The following is a 20,374-nucleotide window of genomic DNA, read 5'->3' as shown; positions in this document are numbered from 1 at the left end:
TCCGGTGAGGCTTTGAGGGCGAGCTATGAAATATGAAGAGGATGATCATAAGGTCATAAGTGAGAGGAGCAGAATGAGGCCATTCGACCCATCAAGTCTACTCCTCCCTTCAATCATGGCTGATGTATCTCTCCCTCTCCTAACCCCATTCTCCTGCCTTCTCCCCGTGACCCCTGACACCCGTACTAATCAAGAATCTATCTATCTCTGCCTTAAAAAATATCCATTGACTTGGCCTCCTCAGCCTTTTGTGGTAAATATTTCCACAGATTCACCACCCTCTGACTAATGTTTTACAGTGGAGAAAGACGTGAAGACGAGGGACATTAATGGGAATGTCTTGGGGATAGTCCACATTACAGTGGAGGAACTGCTAAACCACTTAAAATAAAGTCATTTTCCAAGGACTGATCGGGTGTATCCAAGGACACTGTGGGAAGCAAGAGCGGACATTGCAGGCTCCCAGGCTGAGATTTATGAATCATCGTTAGCCATAGGTGAGGTGCTGGAAGACTGGAGGGTGGCTAATATTTTGGCTTTATTCACAAAAACCTCGAGAACATGGGAATCAATAAGCCTAACATAGAAATGTCGAAAATTGGTGCAGGAGAAGGCCATTTGAGCCAGCATGGCCATTCAATATGATCATGGCTGATCATCCAGAATTGATACCCTGTTCCTGCTTTGTTCCCATATCCCTTGTCCCTCAACATCTGTGGTAAGTAAATTACGGGAGAGGATTCTGAGGGATAAGATGTACAAGTATTCGGATGACAGGGGTTGATGAGGGACGCTCAGCAGAGCATAGGTTTGTGCTTGGGAGGTGATGTCATGAATTTGACTTTGAAGAAGTGATCAAGAAGTCTGACGCGGGCAGGGCTGTGGACTCAGTCGGTTCTGCCTGGTAGGCTGCTGTGGCAGGTTAGATCGCATGGGATCCAGGGAGAGATAGCTGACTGGATAGAGATTTGGCTTGACGGTAGGAAGTAGAGGGCAGGGTTGGAAGGTTGTCTTTTAAACTGGAGACATGAATTGCAGTGTGTCACAAGGATCGGTTCTGGGCTTTAGTTTAGTTTAGTTTGGTTTAGTTTATAGATACAGTGCGGAAACAGGCCTTTCGGCCCACCGAGTCCGCGCCGAACAGCGATCCCCGCACATTAACCCTATCCTACACACACTCGGGACAATTTACTTTTATACAAAGCCATTTAACCTACAAACCTGTACGTCTTTGTAGTGTGGGAGGAAACTGAAGATCTTGGAGAAAATCCAAGCAGGTCATGTGGAGAACGTACAAACTCCACACAGACAGCACCCCTAGTCAGGATGGAAACTGGGTCTCTGATGCTGTAAGCGCTGTAAGGCAGCAACTCTACCGCTGCGCCACCATGACCGCCCGTCAGGAAACCATGTATGGAAGTTGGGGTGTTATGTGGTGATTGTACAAGGCATTGGTGAGGCCACACGGAGTATTGTGTTCAGCTTTGGTCACCTTGCTGTAGGATCAATGGCATTAAGCAGGAAGATAATTACGAGGATGTTGCCAAGATTCACATTCATTGAGCACGGAAATGTCATCTGTCCATTCCCTCCACAGAGGCTGCCTGACCCACTGAGTTCCTCCAGGTCTCTGAGTCTTTTTTTGTAAACCAGCATCTGCAGTTCCTTGTTCCTGGGGATTAGCTTAACTTGGCATCATGTTCAACCCAGACATTTTGTTTTGTCCAGCTTCCCCCAGATAGTAACCCACAGAGGTGCCCAGTTTTAAACTTTGAGGGCCATTTCAGGATAAAACAGAGGTGCTGGAACTCTGGGCAATTCAGGCAGTGTCCGTGAAGGAAAAACCGGAGTGAAGGCCTGGGGTCCAAGCGTCAGGGTGGTGTTGGTGGAGTAGTGGCAGTGAAGGGATTAAGCTGGAATGGCTCCAACCCCAGCACTGACAAGCTGTGTGTACTGTACAACGGAGCCTTTATTGACAACTATTCTTTCCACCCTCCCCTCAGCATCTTAACATTACCGGCTGCAAGAGGACGAGCAGGAACAGGGTGGAGAGTGTCGGCCGGAGACCTGACGCCGGAAGCATTGAGGGAAGCATTGCCAGTGTTAACCGTGCCGGTGCCGACTCTACCGACATAGATCTGTGCAGTGAGGAGCGTCGAGGTGTCCCGCTCCACCCTGGGCCAGGGCGTGGACTCCGCTTGGAGCCGCTAGCGATACTCTTGCAGAGAAGGAAGGATGCAATGATTTTGGCCACGACGCAAGGACAGGCGGCTGGGATAGTCTGCAGCTAGAACGGCCCTTCTACACGTCCCGCAGTGTAGGGGCTGCTGGTGCTGGTGCTGGTGCTGGACACCTGGCACAATAAACGTTTGGTGCCCAGTTCTGGGCTGCAGCCGTGCTGACTGCTGCCTGCCGGGCGAGGCTCGGGGACCTGTCCACGCCACCCCACCTTGACATCCCTCTCTGCCTTTGTCAGCATGCTATCCCCGGGTGTGGGCGGTCGAGGGCATGTCCAGGCCCGTTAATGCTTCACCCTGAACCCTGGCAGCGGTGGCAATGCTCACAGTCTCCCCGTAATACCCTCCCCTGACCCACCAGGCCTGGGACAGTGACCCCTCGGCACCTCCCTTCCCCTGTTTGGGTTGACTCTCTCTGTCTCTTTCACTCACACACACACACACACACGTACAAAGACACACAGACAGAAACACGGAGACACACACACACAGGTACAGACACATAGGCACAGACAGACACAGACACATACACACACACACACATACACAGACACACACACATACACAAACACACACACACACACAGATAAAGGTTGACACACTCATACACACACACACACACAGATACAGGCAGACACACACATACACATATACACACACACACACAGAAAGAGGCAGTCACACCTACACACACCCTCCACACTCAGGCAGAGGGGGCAGGAGGGAGGCATGGTTGACTTTGCGCTGACGGTTTGACGGGACCCTCTGGCTATGTGAGGGTGGGCTGAGCTGGGTGAGCGTGCCCAGGCAGCAGCTCGGGGTTAGTCACTGGCCGCCCCCCGTGCCCGGGCTGGGTGGGGGTGGGGGGGGGGGGGGGGGGGAGCAGAGCCGGCCATGGCGGAGCACAGTGAGCTGCTGGCGGAAATGCCACTGGTGGGCCGAATGACCACACACGAGCGGCTCCGGCATGCCCACAAGAGGCGCGGGCAGCAGCTGAAGAAGTGGGCGCAGTGCGAGAAGGAGGCGCAGGGCAAGAGAGCCAAGCTGCGCAGGAAGAGCGGCAACCGCCCCACAAAGAGGATCCGCTTCCCCAACAACGTGCGGCTGCTGGAAGCAGCGTCTCGCAATGACGCCCAGGAAGGTAAATACCACGGCTGGGCCTGCAATGGCTGCCCTGGGGGGGGGTGAATCAGGAGATTAGCTCAGTCTAGCTACAGTATGGAAACAGGCCCTTCAGCCCAAGTCGACCAGCAATCTCCCGTTCACACTAGTTCTATCCTACACATTGGGGGCAATTTACAGAGGGCCGATTAACCTACAAACCCGCACGTCTCTGGAGTGTGGGAGGAAACCCACGCTGTCACAGGGAGAACGTGCAAACTCCACACCATCAGCACTCCACGTCAGGATCGAACCCGAGTCGTGGTCATTGATCTCAAAATGCTCTTCCACTACGATGGAAAGGGTGCAGACGTTGCCAGAATTCGAGGGCCTTAACTACAGGGAGAGAGGTCGGGAAGGCTAGGACTTTACTCCTTGGAGCCGAGGAGGATGAGGGGCGGGATTATAAGGGTGTGTGTCCATCCATGGCAGGGTGTGATGGGACGGTGTGGTGGGAACTTCACTTTTGAGACCAGCCCAAGCTGCCCTTGCCCTGGGAGTTGAATGATGCCTGACCTGTCCCTATCCACAGCAATGTTCAACCACCTGTGATCCACTTGTAAGCCTGAGTTAATGACGAATGATGTGTAAGAAACTTCAGATTAGCCCTTGCTCTCTCTCTCTCCATCCCCTTCCCCTTCCCAGTTCTCCCACTAGTCTTACTGTCTCCACCTACATTCTATCTTTGTCCCACCCCCTCTTGTCTCGACCCGAAACTCGCCCATTCCTTCCCTCCAGAGATGCTGCCTCACCCGCTGAGTTACTCCAGCATTTTGTGCCTACCTATAATGACGAGCGACTTCTCTTCTCTTGCAGTTGGGCAATTATTGCAGGAAGGAATATCGGCGGACTTGTACAATGAGGATGGTTTGACTGCACTGCATCAGGTAGGTGTGGAACAAGCTGATTATGTTTGTGCGAACTGGTAGCAGCGGGAAGAAGCCGTTCCTGAATCTGCGGGATCGTGCTTTCAAGTATATGTATCCTCTACCTGACGGGAGAGTGGAGAAGAAGGAATAACTGGGATGAGATCTTAATTATGTTGGTTGCCTTGCCGAGGCAGTGTGAAGTGTAGATGGAGTCGATGATGGGGAATCTGGTGTGTGTGATGAACTGGGCTACATCCACAACTCTGCAATTCCTTGCGGTCTTGGGCAGAGCTGTGACACATCCTGAAAGGATGCTCTCTGTGGCGTGACTGCAGAGCTTGGTGAGATTCCTAGGAGACATTGATTAGTACGGGTGATATTGATTAGTTCTTGCTTTGTAAGGATGCCAAAGGTCACGGGGAGAAGGCAGGAGAATGGGGTTGAGAGGGAAAGATAGATTGGCCATGATTGAATGGCGGAGTAGACTTGATGGGTTGAATGGCCTAATTCCGTTCCATCTTCCTTCGTCATCTGGGGCAGTAGAGGCATTGGTGTGATCAGTTGGCTGTTGTTTCAATATGGTTGTACCGATAAATTGTTAGTGAGATTTATGCCTAGGAACCTATGCCTAGGCAACTCCGCCTCAGCATCAGTGACACTGCCTGGGGTGTGTACACCACCTCGTGTCCGAAATCAATAACTGTTGGCGGCACAGTGGCACAGCGGTAGAGTTGTTGGCTCACAGCGCCAGAGATCCGGGTACGATCCTGACTACGGGTGTTGTCTGTATTCTCCCCTTGATGGCGTGGGTTTCTGCCGGGTGCTCCGGTTTCCTCCCACACCCCAAAGACGTGCAGGTTTGTAGGTTAATTGTCCCTAGTGAGCAGATGCGAAAGTGGGATAACTTAGAACTAGTGTCAAGTCAAGTCACTTTTATTTCTATAGCACATTTAAAAAACAACTCTCGTTGGCCAAAGTGCTTTACATTGGTGGAGGTACTAACGTTATACAACAGTGGTTCATAGATTAAGTACATACAAAAATACATACATATAGCCCTCACTCAGAGGACGTCAAGAAAGGCTTGAGAGTAAAGATGAGTTTTAAGTCTTGACTTAAAGTCAAGGAGGGGACAGTTCTGACGGGAAGAGGGATGCTAATGCGGAAACCATAGTGTGATCAATGGTCGGCGTGGACTCGGTGGGCTGAATGGCCTGTTTCCATGCTGTATCTTAAAATGACTAAGCAAAAATGAGCAGTTGTGGAAAGTGAAGAAGGTTGTTTCTAGGTACAGGAAGGTATAGACCAGTTACTACAGGCATGCGTGAGCTGATGCATGGAAGTGGGAGGTAATGCAGTAAATGGCTACTCCTAGAGCAGGGTTCGACAACCTAAGGCCCATGGGCCGGACGCGGTCTGTAGCCCAAAATCATCAGGCCCGCAGGCGTTTTTTTTTTCAATTCGTTTTCGCGACCTGGGAACTGTAGCCAGCCCCGGGGATGTGAGCTGACCTGGGAACTGTAGCCAGCCCCGGGGATGCGAGCTGACCTGGGAACTGTAGCCAGCCCCGGGGATGCGAGCTGACCTGGGAACTGTAGCCAGCCACGGGGATGAGAGCTGACCTGGGAACTGTAGCCAGCCCCGGGATGCGAGCTGACCTGAGAACTGTAGCCAGACCTGGGAACTGTAGCCAGCCCCGGGGATGCGAGCTGACCTGGGAACTGTAGCCAGCCCCGGGGATGTGAGCTGACCTGGGAACTGTAGCCAGCCCCGGGGATGCGAGCTGACCTGGGAACTGTAGCCAGCCCCGGGGATGCGAGCTGACCTGGGAACTGTAGCCAGCCCCGGGGATGCGAGCTGACCTGGGAACTGTAGCCAGCCCCGGGGATGCGAGCTGACCTGGGAACTGCAAAAAACTAATTGAAAGACACGTGAAAACTAATGCGGAAAACAACACCAGGTGTCACACTATGCCGATAGATGTGGCCAAACATCTGCTCACAGACGGGTCCTGGCCCCTATGCAGAACAAGGTTGCTGACCCCTGACCTAGTGTGTAGGATAGTGTTAGTGTATGGTGTGAGCGCTGGTCGGCACAGACTCAGTGGGCCAAAGGGCCTGTTTCCACACTGTATCTCTACACTAAACTAGACTAACGTAAGCCACGTCGTTGTGCTGCATTTCCGTGACGCTGGGCATGTTTTGTGTTGCAGTGCTGCATCGATGACTATGCAGAGGTGGTGACGCTGCTGCTGGAGGCCGGGGGCACGGTGAACGCATGCGACAGTGAGCTGTGGACCCCGCTGCACGCGGCGGCCACCTGCGGTCACCTGCACCTGGTGCAGCAACTCATACAACAGTTACGTGACTAGTCTCCCCACCCACGGGGGCAGAGCAGGGGGAGCAGCGGCCATTCCAAACCCCACCCCTGGGGCACACTCCACTACATCAGCCTCCTCACCATTGTCCTTGTGGGCTGCCAGTGCAACCGCAGTGTGTCCTAGCCCTCTGCTCGCCTTGTGCCTTTGACACCTGGCTCTCTAACGCAAGAGTCTCTTTAGCCAGAGTGCGGGGAATCTGTGGAATTCATTGCCACAGTTGGCGGTGGAGGCCAAGTCGTTGGGTATTTGTAATGCAGAGATTGACAGGTTCCTGATTGGTGCGGGTGTCAGGGGTTATGGGGAGGAGGCAGGAGGATGGGGTTGAGAGGGAGAGATAGATCAGCCATGATTGAATGGTGGAGTAGACTTGATGGGCTGAATGGCCTAACTCTGCCCCTATGACATGAACTTATGAACCCGCTATTTTTTTTAAGGTAGGATTTCAGAAGGTCCTTACGAGGATGTCGTCAGGACTTGAGAGGTTGGACAGACTAGGACTTTGTTCCATGAAGCTCAGGAGGATGATGGGTGGTCTTATAGAGGTGTATAAAGTTGTGAGGGGATTAGACAGGGTGCATGCACGAGGGGGGGGGGGGGGGGGGGGTGTTGCTATGTGTGAGGGGGGGTCAGCAGCCTCGTGATTGTGTGCAGTAGGCCCTCCTCCACACCCCCTCTCTACTTGTGGATCTCGCAGCCTGACCCACCCCCACCCCCGCTCTCCGTGACCTCCTTACCGCCTCCCACATCACAGCCTCTCCTGATACAGCCCCCCCCCCCACACTCAACCTGATCCCATTCCCACATCTCTCCCTCTCCTGACCTCCGTCCCCAAAGACTCTCTCCCTGTCCTGACCTCTGCCCTCTCTCACTTTCATGACCCACACCCCTGTACAATCAGCCTGCCCTGGCCGTCCCCTCCTCCCCACCCCTGCATTCGTCTCCCTGTCCTGAACCCCCCCCCATATCTCTGTGTGTTGACGATGACCCTTGCTCCCCGCAGTGGTGCTGACCTGATGGCCGTGAACGCAGATGGGAACATGCCCTATGACCTGTGTGAGGACGAGGTGACCTTGGAGTGCCTGGAGACCGCCATGGCCCAGCAAGGTACGTGCTCACCCTTGCCACCGCCACCTCCACCTCCACCGCCACCTTGCCCCGGCTCTGCCCCGGCCCCCACCGACCACACACGGCAGGGTGACACACCATAGAGCCGCTGCCTCACAGCATCACAGTCCCGGGTTCGATCCTGAGCTCAAGTGCTGCCTGTTCGTGTGGAGTTTGCACGTTCTTCCTGTGACCAACGTGGGTTTCCCCCAGCTGCTCCGGTTTCCTCTCACACCCCAAAGACGACGTGTAGGTTTGTAGGTTTAAAAAAAAGACACAAAGTGCTGGGGTCAGGCAGCATCTCTGGAGAACCTTTGTTATCCTTGTCTCACACCTTTTGTCTTTTCATCTCCTGCCTTTAACCAACCATCTGCCTATCACCCCCTCCCCCCCCCCACATATGTGTATTCACCTATCACTCACTAGACTTTGTCCTGCCCTTCCTTTCCAGTTTCCTACCTTCTCCAGAAGAAAGGTCCCAACCCGAAACCCATACACTGTAGCATGGTGCTGTTGCCTGTAGTGTGCTCCAGGATTCAGTTCAATCTCACCAAATAATCTTCTTTGCGATTGCACCCGTAACATGTCAGGTAAACACACTGCAGATTTACTGCAGAGGATGTTTACCAGAATGCTGCCCGGATTAGAGGATGTTAAGTACAAGCAGAGGCTGGACAAACTTGGATTATTTTCCCTGGCATATTGAAGGCTGAAGGCTTGTGACAAACTGCAAACGGGACTTTTATGGCTTTTTTTCAACAATGGCTTTCTTCTTGCCACTCTTCCATAAAGGCCCGATTTGTGGAGTGCACGACTAATAGTTGTCCTGTGGACAGATTCTCCCACCTGAGCTGTGGATCTCTGCAGCTCCTCCAGAGTTACCATGGGCCTCTTGACTGCTTCTCTGATCAATGCTCTCCTTGCCCAGCCTGTCAGTTTAGGTGGACGGCCATGTCTTGGTAGGTTTGTAGTTGTGCCATACTCTTTCCATTTTCGGATGATGGATTGAACAGTGCTCCGTGAGATGTTCAAAGCTTGGGATATTTTTTTTATAACCTAACCCTGCTTTAAACTTCTCCACAACTTTATCCCTGACCTGTCTGGTGTGTTCCTTGGGCTTCATGATGCTGTTTGTTCACTAATGTTCTCTAACAAACCTCTGAGGCCTTCACAGAACAGCTGTATTTATACTGAGATTAAATTACACACAAGTGTACTAATTTACTAATTAGGTGACTTCTAAAGGCAATTGGTTGCACTGGATTTTATTTAGGGGTATCAGAGTAAAGGGGGCTGAATACTTTTGCACGCCACACTTTTCAGTTTTTTATTTGTAAAAAAATTTGAAAACCATGTATCATTTTTCTTCCACTTCACAATTATGCACCACTTTGTGTTGGTCTATCACATAAAATCCCAATAAAATACATTTACGTTTGTGGTTGTAACGTGACAAAATGTGGAAAAGTTCAAGGGGTATGAAAACTTTTGCAAGCCACTGTATGTCTCAGCTGCATTGACGATTTGATCATTCCCTGTGACTCCCCTAAAACTCAGATGATCTGCCCTTCGGTTATTCAGAAATCCTGACGGCTTGGGACAGGTGTGTTTCATTGTCATACTCACCGGACCAGAACCATGATATTCTTCCTTGTTGCAGCTTGACAGGCCCATTCACGCAATTACACAATAGATAAATATAGAGTGATACAATAATGCAACTGGGTGATGTTTCCCACACACCCTTTTGAGTCAATTAATTGTTACGGATGTGGACTAGCCCAGTCTGCCAACTTGGTTAGCATGGGCACGGTGGGCCGAAGGGCCTGTTTCCATGCTGTACAGCTGTATGACTTTCTGAGTGATCAGAATAAAATGTTATATAATACTAGTCCAAGTGCAGACCTGTTGTGCCCACTCCCACAACGCAATATTCCACCAAACTGCGCATGCGAGGCTGCCATGTACATCAATGATTTGGATAAATTGGATTAGTAAGTATGCAGATGATACCAAGATAGGGGGTGTTGTGGATAATGAAGAGGATTTCCAAAGTCTACAGAGTGATTTAGGCCATTTGGAAAAATGGGCTGAAAGATGGCAGATGGAGTTTAATGCTGATAAATGTGAGGTGCTACACCTTGGCAGGACAAATCAAAATAGGACGTACATGGTAAATGGTAGGGAATTGAAGAATACAGTTGAACAGATGGATCTGGGAATAACTGTGCATAGTTCCTTGAAGGTGAAATCTCATATAGATAGGGTGGTAAAGAAAGCTTTTGGTATGCTAGCCTTTATAAATCAGAGCATTGAGTATAGAAGTTGGGATGTAATGTTAAAATTGTACAAGGCATTGGTGAGACTAAATCTGGAGTATGGTGTACAATTTTGGTCGCCCAATTATAGGAAGGATGTCAACAAAATAGAGAGAGTACAGAGGAGATTTACTAGAATGTTGCCTGGGTTTCAACAACTAAGTTACAGAGAAAGGTTGAATAAGTTAGGTCTTTATTCTCTGGAGCGCAGAAGGTTAAGGGGGGACTTGATAGAGGTCTTTAAAATGATGAGAGGGATAGACAGAGTTGATGTGGACAAGCTTTTCCCTTTGAGAATAGGGAAGATTCAAACAAGAGGACATGACTTCAGAATTAAGGGACAGAAGTTTAGGGGTAACATGAGGGGGAACATCTTTACTCAGAGAGTGGTAGCGGTGTGGAATGAGCTTCCAGTGGAAGTGGTGGAGGTAGGTTCGTTGGTATCATTTAAAAATAAATTGGATAGGCATATGGATGAGAAGGGAATGGAGGGTTATGGTATGAGTGCAGGCAGGTGGGACTAAGGGAAAATAATTGTTCGGCATGGACTCGTAGGGCCGAGATGGCCTGTTTCCATGCTGTAATTGTTATATGGTTAATATGGTTAATATTAAAGTATGTAATTTCCTAGCAGCGGCAAACTGAACCTGTTACGCTGAGCCACAATGGATTGTTTCTCATAAAAACAAAAACACTGGGTGTAGGCAGAGGCCATTCTGCCCCTCCAGCCTGTCCCATCATGCAGACTGTAGCTGCAACATTCCCTTGCACTGCCCATAATTCTTTAACCTCACAAAGCTCAGTGGAGCACAGGAGCAGGCCCTTCGGCCCTCAATGTCTGTGCCAAACATGATGCCAAGTCAAACTAATCTGCTCGACCTGCATGTGATCTATTTCCATCCATATCCATGTGCCCATCTAAAAGCCTCTTAAACACCGCTACCGTATCACCCTCCACCACCACCCCTGGCAGTGTGTTCCAAGCACCCATCACTCTCTGTGTAAGCCAAACTTGCCTCACACATCTCTGTCAATTTTGCCCCTCACTTTCCAGATTTTCAATATCTAAAAACCTAGAATATTTGAAATAAACAATGTCGTATGTGCAGCCGAACTAGAAACTTCCAAAGCAGTTATTTAAATGCAGGCACTGTAACTGAGTTTAGGCTTCAGTATTCTATCTTAACTCTAATTCCTCAAAGCTGTCAGGGTGCAACAAGCCAATGTGAACAATTGAAACATTCCCCTTGTGTTCAAAATCCTTCCAAAACTGCCTGTATAAACTTAAAGAACAATTCAAGTAAACAAAAGCATTCCTCCCTGTACAGACTGAGCGCTTAGCCCATGTCATAATTACATATCTATTAAACCCAACTTCAGATACATTGTTGCCTTAGAAAAGCATCCAACATAAGCCTTAAAAAGACTTGTCCCACCCTGATCATTCTTTCTCCCCACACCCATCAGGCAGAAGGTTCAGGAGGTTGAAAGTGCGCACCATCAGACTCAGGAACAGCTTCTTCCCCACTGTTATCAGGCTTCTGAACGGTCCTTCCATAAGCTGTCCGATTCACCTCTACCCCATTGTGGACATTGGACTTTGTCTGTGGAACTGGCGCCATACAATGCTGAGAACTGTATTCTGCAAATTGTATCTTCCCCTTTGCTCTATGTATTGTACAGGTGCACAACCTTTTATCCGAAAGCCTTGGGACCAGACACTTGTCGGATTTCGGACATTTTCGGATTTCAGAATGGAAGATTTTTAGCGTAGATTAGGTAGGTAGCGCGGGCGGCTTGAAAAGTCTGGAGCAGCTGCCTCCTCCCCGGAGACCGGGAGAATCAGAATCATTGCATAAATGTTAGTCAGTTAGTTTGGAGGGATTTTATGTGGTGGTGGTGGTGTAGGGGTGAAGGGGGAAACTTTAATTCTTAGTCCCCTACCTACCTGGTCGGCGACTCCCAACCTCGCGGAGCTGGGGGCTCCGTCCGGCCGCGGGCGGCACCGGTTGGAGCTCCGACCCCGGCAACTCTACCCCTGGCTGCGCGGCTCCAAATCCAGCGACGCTCCGCGATGTTGTGTGTCGGCGGCCACAGCGCTCCGGAGCTTGCCGCACGGTGACCCGGTAAGGCATTGCCCGCACCCCGCTGGTATCCCAGCGCTGCGACGCCGCCGACTCCCGACATTCGCGGAGCTGGGGCGTCCGGCCGCGGGCGGCGCTGGATTTGGAGCGCCTCGCAGCCAGGGGTAAAGTTGCCGGGGTCGGAGCTACAACCGGCGGCCCCACTGGCCACAGCGCTGCGGAGCTTACTGCACAGCGACCCGGTAAGGCATTGACCGCTCCCCGCCTCTCCGACCAGGTAGGGGACTAAGAATTAAAGTTTACCCCTTCACCCCCCTTCACATAAAAGCCCTCCAAACTAACTGACTAACATTTAAGCAATGATTTACAGATGTTTAAGCGTCTCCCGGTCTCCAGGGAGGAGGCAGCCGCTACAGTAGTACAGACCTGGGTTGACCGTGGGTCGTTTTGGGTCAGGTTTGGCGCCAAACGCGAGCTTTGGTGCACAGACGACATCTGGAAAAAATGGCCGGTTTTCGGAGCTTTTCGGTTTCTGGAACACCGGATAAAAGGTTGTGCACCTGTACTTGAGTTTGGCTTACTTATATCTAGTGTAGTATTATCTGACCTCTTTGGATAGCATGCAAATTCCGGAAGTGGCTGCGGTGCCCTGGCAGCTGCGGCACGCCTGCAGTCCGTTTGTTTTTACTTTTTTGTGGGTTTTTTTTTGGTTTTGGCCGGTTAAGTCTTTCGGTTATTAGGTTGTGTTATGTGGGGGGGGGGGGGGGGGGGTTAGAGGGGGTTGAAACGGGGCTTGCTGTCTCTTCCTTCGGGGGAATGCGACTTTTTTGTCGTATTCCCCTTCTCTGCGCTGCGTCTGCGCTGAGGCCTAATGGCGGAGCTGGCGACCTTGAGACTCCGGAGGCAGAGCCAGCCAGGACTCGCCCTGGGCTCGCTCCCGTGAGGACGGTGGGGCTGGAACGGCACTCCCGTGAGGGGCTGTGATGCTCCCGTGAGGGCGGCCTGGCGTGGGGCTGAGACTCTCCCGTGAGGGGCTGTGGCGCTCCTGTCGGGGCGGCCCAGCTCGAGGGTGGAACGGCGCTCCCATTGGAGCAGCCCAGCTCGAGGGAGGAACGGCGCTCCCGTTGGAGCGGCCCAGCTCGAGGGAGGAACGGCGCTCCCGTTGGAGCAGCCCAGCTCGAGGGAGGAACGGCGCTCCCATTGGAGCAGCCCAGCTCGAGGGTGGAATGGGGCTCCCGTCGGAGCGGCCCCCGTTGGAGCGGCCCAGCTCGAGGGAGGAACGGCACTCACGTGGAACGGTGCTCCGGTGGCTGGGACGGCGTTCTGGCGGCGGTGACCTGAGTCCGGGGTTCAGCCGCGGGCCAGCGGCTGCGTCCGCTGGACTGGAGGGCGGCAGCTTCGACCACCCCGGGCCGCGGTGTTTGAGCCGGCCCGTTTGCGGGGTTCGGTGAGCCGCGGGACTGGTTGTACCATCGCCCGGTGGGGAATCGCCTCAGCACAGAGGGAGAAGAGGAGGGAAGAGACTGCAGCCCTAAGATTTTTGCCTCCACCACAGTGAGGAGGTGTTTGGAGGACTCACTGTGGTGGATGTTAATTTGTGTTTGTTGTTGTTTATTATTGTATTATTGTATGTATGACTGCAGGCACGAAATTTTGTTCAGACCGTTAGGTCTGAATGACAATAAAGGTAATTCTATTCTATTCTAAATTAAAGCTTTTCACTGTACCTCGGTACACGTGACAATAATAAACCTAAACCAGGTTAATTTAGTGCCCTATTAACCAGGGTGCAATAAAATTCCTAGTTCATGTGAAGCTCATAAAGCATAAAGTATGATAATAGTAGATACAGCAATAAATGCAGAACAGCGGGATTGTGCAAAAACTGTAATGCAATCTGAGGTAGTGCCAAAGAATACCAAAGTCAGGTGTAGTTTACTGCCTAGTGCATGAGTAGGTAAAATACAGATACAATGAAAGTCCTGTCTGTCGCTTCATCACAGGGACATGGGCCTGGGAAATATGGAAAAACATCAATAATGCAGAAATCACATATATTCTACAAGACAATGAAAAGAAAAACTGTGCAAAAAAAAAGACTCTACAGCAAAAATACACAATTAGGAAAGACAGTAGTTTAGTGTAGTTTATTGTCACGTACCCAGGTGCAACAAAAAGCCTTTGTTGTGTGCCAACCAGAGCGGAAAGTCTATACATGATTACAATCGAGTCATTCACTGTGTACAGGATAAAGGGAATAAATAACATGATTAAGACATGTTGCTGTTGGAGTAGAATAGTGAAGCGATTGTAATGGGTGATTGCAGATCCACTTCTGTGATCAGCACACTTAGAGTCGCCTGGCTTGGACGCCAGTTTGGATGCTGAGGTAGGATTAGGTTTGTGTGGGTCGGTTCAAGAACTTGGTAGTTGTAGTTCAGTAGGTGTTGCTGAACCTGGTGGTGCGGGACCTTGGGCGTCTGAACCTCCTGCCCGCCGGTAGCAGTGAGAAGAGGGTGGTGGGGATCCGTGATGACGGATGCCACCTCCTTGAGGCAGCGCCCGGTGTCGATGTTGGGGAGGATGGTGCCCCTGATGGACACGGCTGAAACCACCACTCTCTGCCATCTCCTGTTACCTGGCTTTGTGCATCAGTGAGCGGCCTGAGCTATGTCCACAGACTGCTGCTGCCTGCATTCCATGGCAATGCAGGAGCAACATTTGCTTCTGCAGAGAAACGGTGTCCTTGTAATCCCTCGGACTCCCCTTATCCTTAACCACTGCCCAGAGCACACCACGATGTGTGGAGAACTACCTGCTCTTGGTCACTTCTAGGTCTGAAGAAGGTGCTTGATCCGAAACGTCACCTACCCATGTTCTCCACGGATGCTGCCTGGCCAATGTTTTCCAACAGTAACATGACTCCTGACTTAATCAATGTTTCAACCGAGGAAGCCAAGCATACTATATGCCTTCTTTTCCACTCTTATCTATTTGTGTTGATACTTTCAGGAAGCTGGGAACTTTACATCTATCTAGTGTTGAGCTTCCTCTTGCCTTGGGGTGGGGCAGTGCTGTTCTGTTTTCACCATCAAAGGGATCTACGGCAGTCGCTGCCTCAACAAGGCAGCCAGCACCATCAGAGACCCACACCACCCTGGCCACGCTCACTTCTACCATCAGGAAGAAGGTACAGGAGCCTGAGAACCGTGACCTCCAGGTTCAAGAACAGCTTCTTCTCAATAACCATCTGACCTGAACGCTGACCAACGCTAACATCAATAACTATGACCTTGCATGGACTGTGTCTTTGATTGATTCAAGATTCAAGAGAGTTTATTGTCATGTGTCCCAGATAGGACAATGACATTCTTGCTTTGCTTCAGCACAACAGAATATAGTAGGCATAAATAAATACAGAACAGATCAGTGTGACCATATACCAATGAATATATATATAGACATAAATAAACAGATAAAGTGCAATGGGCTATTAATGATCAGAGTTTTGTTTGAGTTGACTTCAATAGCCTGATGGCTGTGGGGAAGCAGTTATTCCTGAACCTGGATGTTGCAGATTTCAGGCTCCTGTACCTTCTACCTGAAGGCAGCGGGGAGATGAGTGTGTGGTCAGGATGGTGTGGGTCCTTGATGATGCTGGCAGCCTTTTTGAGGCAGCGACTGCGATAGATCCCCTCGATGGTAGGGAGGTCAGAGCCGATGATGGGCTGGGCAGTGTTTACTACTTTTTGCAGTCGGACATTTACTATGGTCTTTAGTTTTACACCATTATGGTTATCTAATAACACTCCTATTAATTTTTATATGAACACACACACACACACACACACACATATATATGCAGCAAATAAGAGTTTCATTGTTCCATTGTTGATACTATATGACAATTAAACACATTTAAATGAGAGACTTGCCATTCAAAGATTCAATGATACTTTATGGTCACATGTCCCAAGGTACAGTGAAATTCATATTTTGGCATACAGTTCAGTAAAATCATACTGTACATCAGCACAAGCAAACTGAAATACAAGAGTGCAGGAATAGTTGATGACACCGAGGCAGCGCACAAGAGTAGCCACGTTACCAGTGCCATCTCATACCCCTCAAGTTTCAATGCTGTTAAAAATGTTAACTTGCAGAATTAACTTCCAGAATATTGAAAGGCATAGATGGAGTGGATGTGGATGTGGAGAGGATGTTTCCACTGGTGGGACAGTCTCGGACCAGACGTCATAGCCTCAGAATTAAAAGGGCACTCTTTTGGAAAGGAGGTGAGGAGGAACTTCTTTAGTCAGAGGGTAGTAAATCTGTGGAACTCATTGCTACAGAGGGCTGTGTAGGCCAAAGTCAGTGGATATTTTTAAGGCAGAGATAGACATATTATTGATTAGAACGGGTGTCAAGGGTTATGGGGAGAAGGCAGGAAAATGGGATTAGGAGGCAGAGATCAGCCATGATTGAATGGCGGAGTGGTGCTCGATGGGCCGAATGGCCTAATTCTACTATAATTTGTGAACTTGTGGATTTATGTTGCGTCTGAGATCTCTTCTACTGTCCCGGATGGAGATGAGAGGGTTAAAGGTTGCCATTTGCCGACTGTGAGACCTCCCAAAGTCCACGCTACACTGGGATCTGTAATAGTGTAACCTGGCTTGTGTTTGAACTGCTTCCAGGTGTGACTCAGGAAAAGATTGATGAGTCCCGGATGGCCACGGAGAGGTTGATGGTGGAGGATATCGGGAAGCTGGTGGAGGCGAAGTCCGACTTGAACAGCCAGAATGAAGTTGGTGCTTGCCTGGTACGGCCCTGCTGACCACTGTTGTGGAGTAAGCGTGTCAACACTCCTCCGCCTTCTGCCCCTTCCCTCCGTCACCCGCTCCTGCTCCACAACCCTCAACCCCAAACCAACGCTCAGTTCAACAGCAGCCACTACCTCAACAACTGCCCATTAACTCTTATAAGCGATAGGTGTAGAATCAGGCCATTCGGCCCATCAAGTCTACTCCACCATTCAATCATGGCAGATCTGTCTCTCTTTCCTAACCCCATTCTCCTGCCTTCTCCCTATAACCTCTGACATCCATACTAATCAAAAATCTATCTCTCCCGTAAAAAAATCCACTGTCTTGGCCTCCACTGCCTTCTGTGGCAAACAATTCCATAGTTTCACCATCCTCTTAACTAAATACATTTCTCCCCATCCCCTTCCTAAAAGAACATCTTTTAATTCTGAGGCTATAGTCCTAGACACCCACTAGTGGAAACATCCTCTCCACATCCACCCTATCCAAGCCTTTCACTATTCTGTACGTTTCAATGAGGTGCCCCCTCTTAGCCAGTAAGTAGCCTCCAATTCCCCTGTCCTAGTGGCGACTGGGGTGGTTGGTACTGACTGTGGCGCAGTAGTAGAGCTGCTGCCTCACAGCGCCAGGGTCCGGGGTTTGATCCTGACTACGGGTGCTGCTTGTACAGAGTTTGCACGCCCTCCCTGTGACCACGCGGGTTTTCTCTGGGTGCTCCGGTTTCCTCCCACATTCCAAAGGTGTGCAGGTTTGTAGGTTAATTGGCTTCTGTAAGTAGTCCTCAGTGTGTAGGGTAGAACTAGTGTACGGGTGATCGCTGGTCAGCGTGGACTCGGTGGGCCAAAGGGCCTGTTACCACGCTGTATCTCTAAAACTATGGGTGTATTGTCATGTGTACTGAGATACAGTGAGAAGCTTTGTTGTGCGTTACCCAGTCAAATCATGTTATACATAAGCACCGTCAGGCCACACACACACACACACAAGTACAACAGGTAGTACAACGAGAAAAATATCAGCGTGCAATAGCTTTACAGCTTCAGAGAAAATGTCCAAGTGCCGCAATGATGTAGGTTGGAAGGTCAGGACAACACTCTAGCTTCTGGCAGGACCATTCAGTTGCTGGTAACAGTGGGGAAGAAGCTACAGCATTCCTGTATCTAGTGGTATGTACTATCAAGTTCTTGTATCCCCAACAACCCTCACCAACAGGAATTCAATGTCAACTCTTCAAGCGGAGAGATCCCAATAAGTGTCTAGACGCGGTGGGACCAGTACAGACGTGTGCTGGCAGCTGGGTGACTCACTGGGTGGGTGGTCGAGGAGGGGTGGGTGGTGTATCCCGTGAAGAGAGAAGTAGAGAGGAAGATGGGAGGTACAAGGTGCACACGCATGTGGGGGATGCTGGCCGTTGCTGCCCTTTGCCCCGTTCAGCATCTCCATTTGGGGAGGATTGGGGGGTTGGGTTAGGTTGTGGTGTGTGGGCGAAGCCGGCCATTACTGACCCATTGCCCCGTTGACCAGCTCCACGTGGCCACGGCCAATGGCTTCTCGGAGGCGGCGGAGCTGCTGCTGACGCACAAGGCCAGGGTGGACGTGAAGGACAGCGACGGCTGGGAGCCCCTGCACGCAGCAGCCTGCTGGGGTCAGGTCAGTGTCTGCTCCCTCCCCATGGCCCCCTGTCCCACTCCCTGCAAGCCCTTCCTTCTGCACCCTCCCGTGACCCCTACCCTCCCCGTGACCCCTTCCCTCCCCATGGCCAGGCCTCGCTGTGAAGGACACCTCAGCCCACTGACCCCCGACACCAGTGAAGTGTCTGTCTAGGGGGAGGGGCTGCCTGGTCCCTGCACCATGGTCCCTGCACCATGGTCCCTACACACAGGGGAGGGGTGTACACACATGGGGGAGGGGTGTACACACACGGGGAGGGGTGTACACACACGGGGGAGGGGGGGTGTACACACACGGGGGGAGGGGTGTACACACACACACGGGGGAGGGGTGTACACACACGGGGGGGGGTGTAGGGGAGTGTACACACACGGGGAGAGGGTGTACACACACACGGGGGAGGGGGGTGTACACACACGGGGGAGTGGTGTACACACACGGGGGAGGGGTGTACACACACGGGGGAGGGGGGTGTACACACACGGGGGAGGGGGTGTACACACACGGGGGGGTGTACACACGGGGGGTGTACACCCACGTACACACACGGGGGAGGGGTGTACACACACGGGGGTTGTAGGGAGGGGTGTACACACACGGGGAGTGGTGTACACACACGGGGGAGGGGTGTACACACACGGGGGAGTGGTGTACACACACGGGGAGGGGTGTACACACACACGGGGGGGGGGTGTACACACACGGGGAGGGGTGTACACACACGGGGGAGTGGTGTACACACACGGGGGGGAGTGGTGTACACACACAGGGGTGTACACACACGGGGAGGGTGTACACACACGGGGATGGTGTACACACACGGGGGGGTTGTACACACACGGGGGAGGGGTGTACACACACGGGGGAGGGGTGTACACACACGGGGGGGAGTGGTGTACACCACACGGGGGGGTGTACACACACGGGGGAGGGGTGTACACACACGGGGAGGGGGTGTACACACACGGGGAGGGTGTACACACGGGGGAGGGGTGTACACACACGGGGGAGGGGGGGTGTACACACACAGGGGAGGGGTGTACACACACGGGGAGTGGTGTACACACACGGGGAGGGGGTGTACACACACGGGGAGGGGTGTACACACACGGGGGAGGGGTGTACACACACGGGGAGGGGGGTGCACACACACACAGAGGGGAGGGGTGTACACACACGGGGGAGGGGTGTACACACACGGGGAGGGGTGTACACACACGGGGGAGGGGTGTACACACACGGGAGGGGTGTACACACAGAGGGGAGGGGTGTACACACACGGGGGAGGGGTATACACACGGGGAGGGGTGTACACACACGGGGAGGGGGTGTACAGGGGAGGGGTGGTACACTTTGTTGACGAGGTGTGCCCTTGGTGCAGGTACACATGGTGGAAATGCTGGTGGGTCACGGTGCCAACCTCAACGCCAGGTCCTTCTTGGACGAGACTCCGTTAGGTAAGCTGTCTCTGCCATAGTTTTTCACTGCTGATGTTGTCGGGCTGAGAGTCAGTGTCAAGGCCAGAGTGCCTCCCCACCCCCAGAGTGCCTACATTGATGGGCAGAGTGGTTCAGGCAAGCACCACCCTCCGAGTGAAATGTCTTGCCCCACACATCTCCTTTAAACCTTGCTGCCCTCATCTTAAAGCTATGCCATCTTGTCTTTGACATTTCCACCCTGGGGATAAAGATCTGGCTGTACACCCTATCAATGCCTCTCATTTT

At 51.6% G+C, this 20,374-nt stretch overlaps 1 protein-coding gene across 1 annotated transcript in view; it reads left to right on the top strand.

The window, feature by feature from the left end:
* Window positions 1-20,374, top strand: part of ppp1r16a (protein phosphatase 1, regulatory subunit 16A) — a 56,425-nt gene that overhangs the window by 29,414 nt on the left and 6,637 nt on the right. The window contains exons 2-8 of the mRNA XM_055664953.1: window positions 2,004-3,378; window positions 4,215-4,285; window positions 6,480-6,625; window positions 7,648-7,751; window positions 16,851-16,975; window positions 18,504-18,629; window positions 20,032-20,107. Coding sequence (XP_055520928.1) covers window positions 3,132-3,378; window positions 4,215-4,285; window positions 6,480-6,625; window positions 7,648-7,751; window positions 16,851-16,975; window positions 18,504-18,629; window positions 20,032-20,107 — 895 coding nt within the window. The 5' untranslated portion in view covers window positions 2,004-3,131. The remainder of the gene's footprint in view (window positions 1-2,003; window positions 3,379-4,214; window positions 4,286-6,479; window positions 6,626-7,647; window positions 7,752-16,850; window positions 16,976-18,503; window positions 18,630-20,031; window positions 20,108-20,374) is intronic.

Source organism: Leucoraja erinacea, chromosome 2, assembly GCF_028641065.1.
Source record: "Leucoraja erinacea ecotype New England chromosome 2, Leri_hhj_1, whole genome shotgun sequence".
NCBI classification, from domain to species: domain Eukaryota; kingdom Metazoa; phylum Chordata; class Chondrichthyes; order Rajiformes; family Rajidae; genus Leucoraja; species Leucoraja erinaceus.
This window is presented reverse-complemented; position numbering and strand designations above follow the sequence as displayed.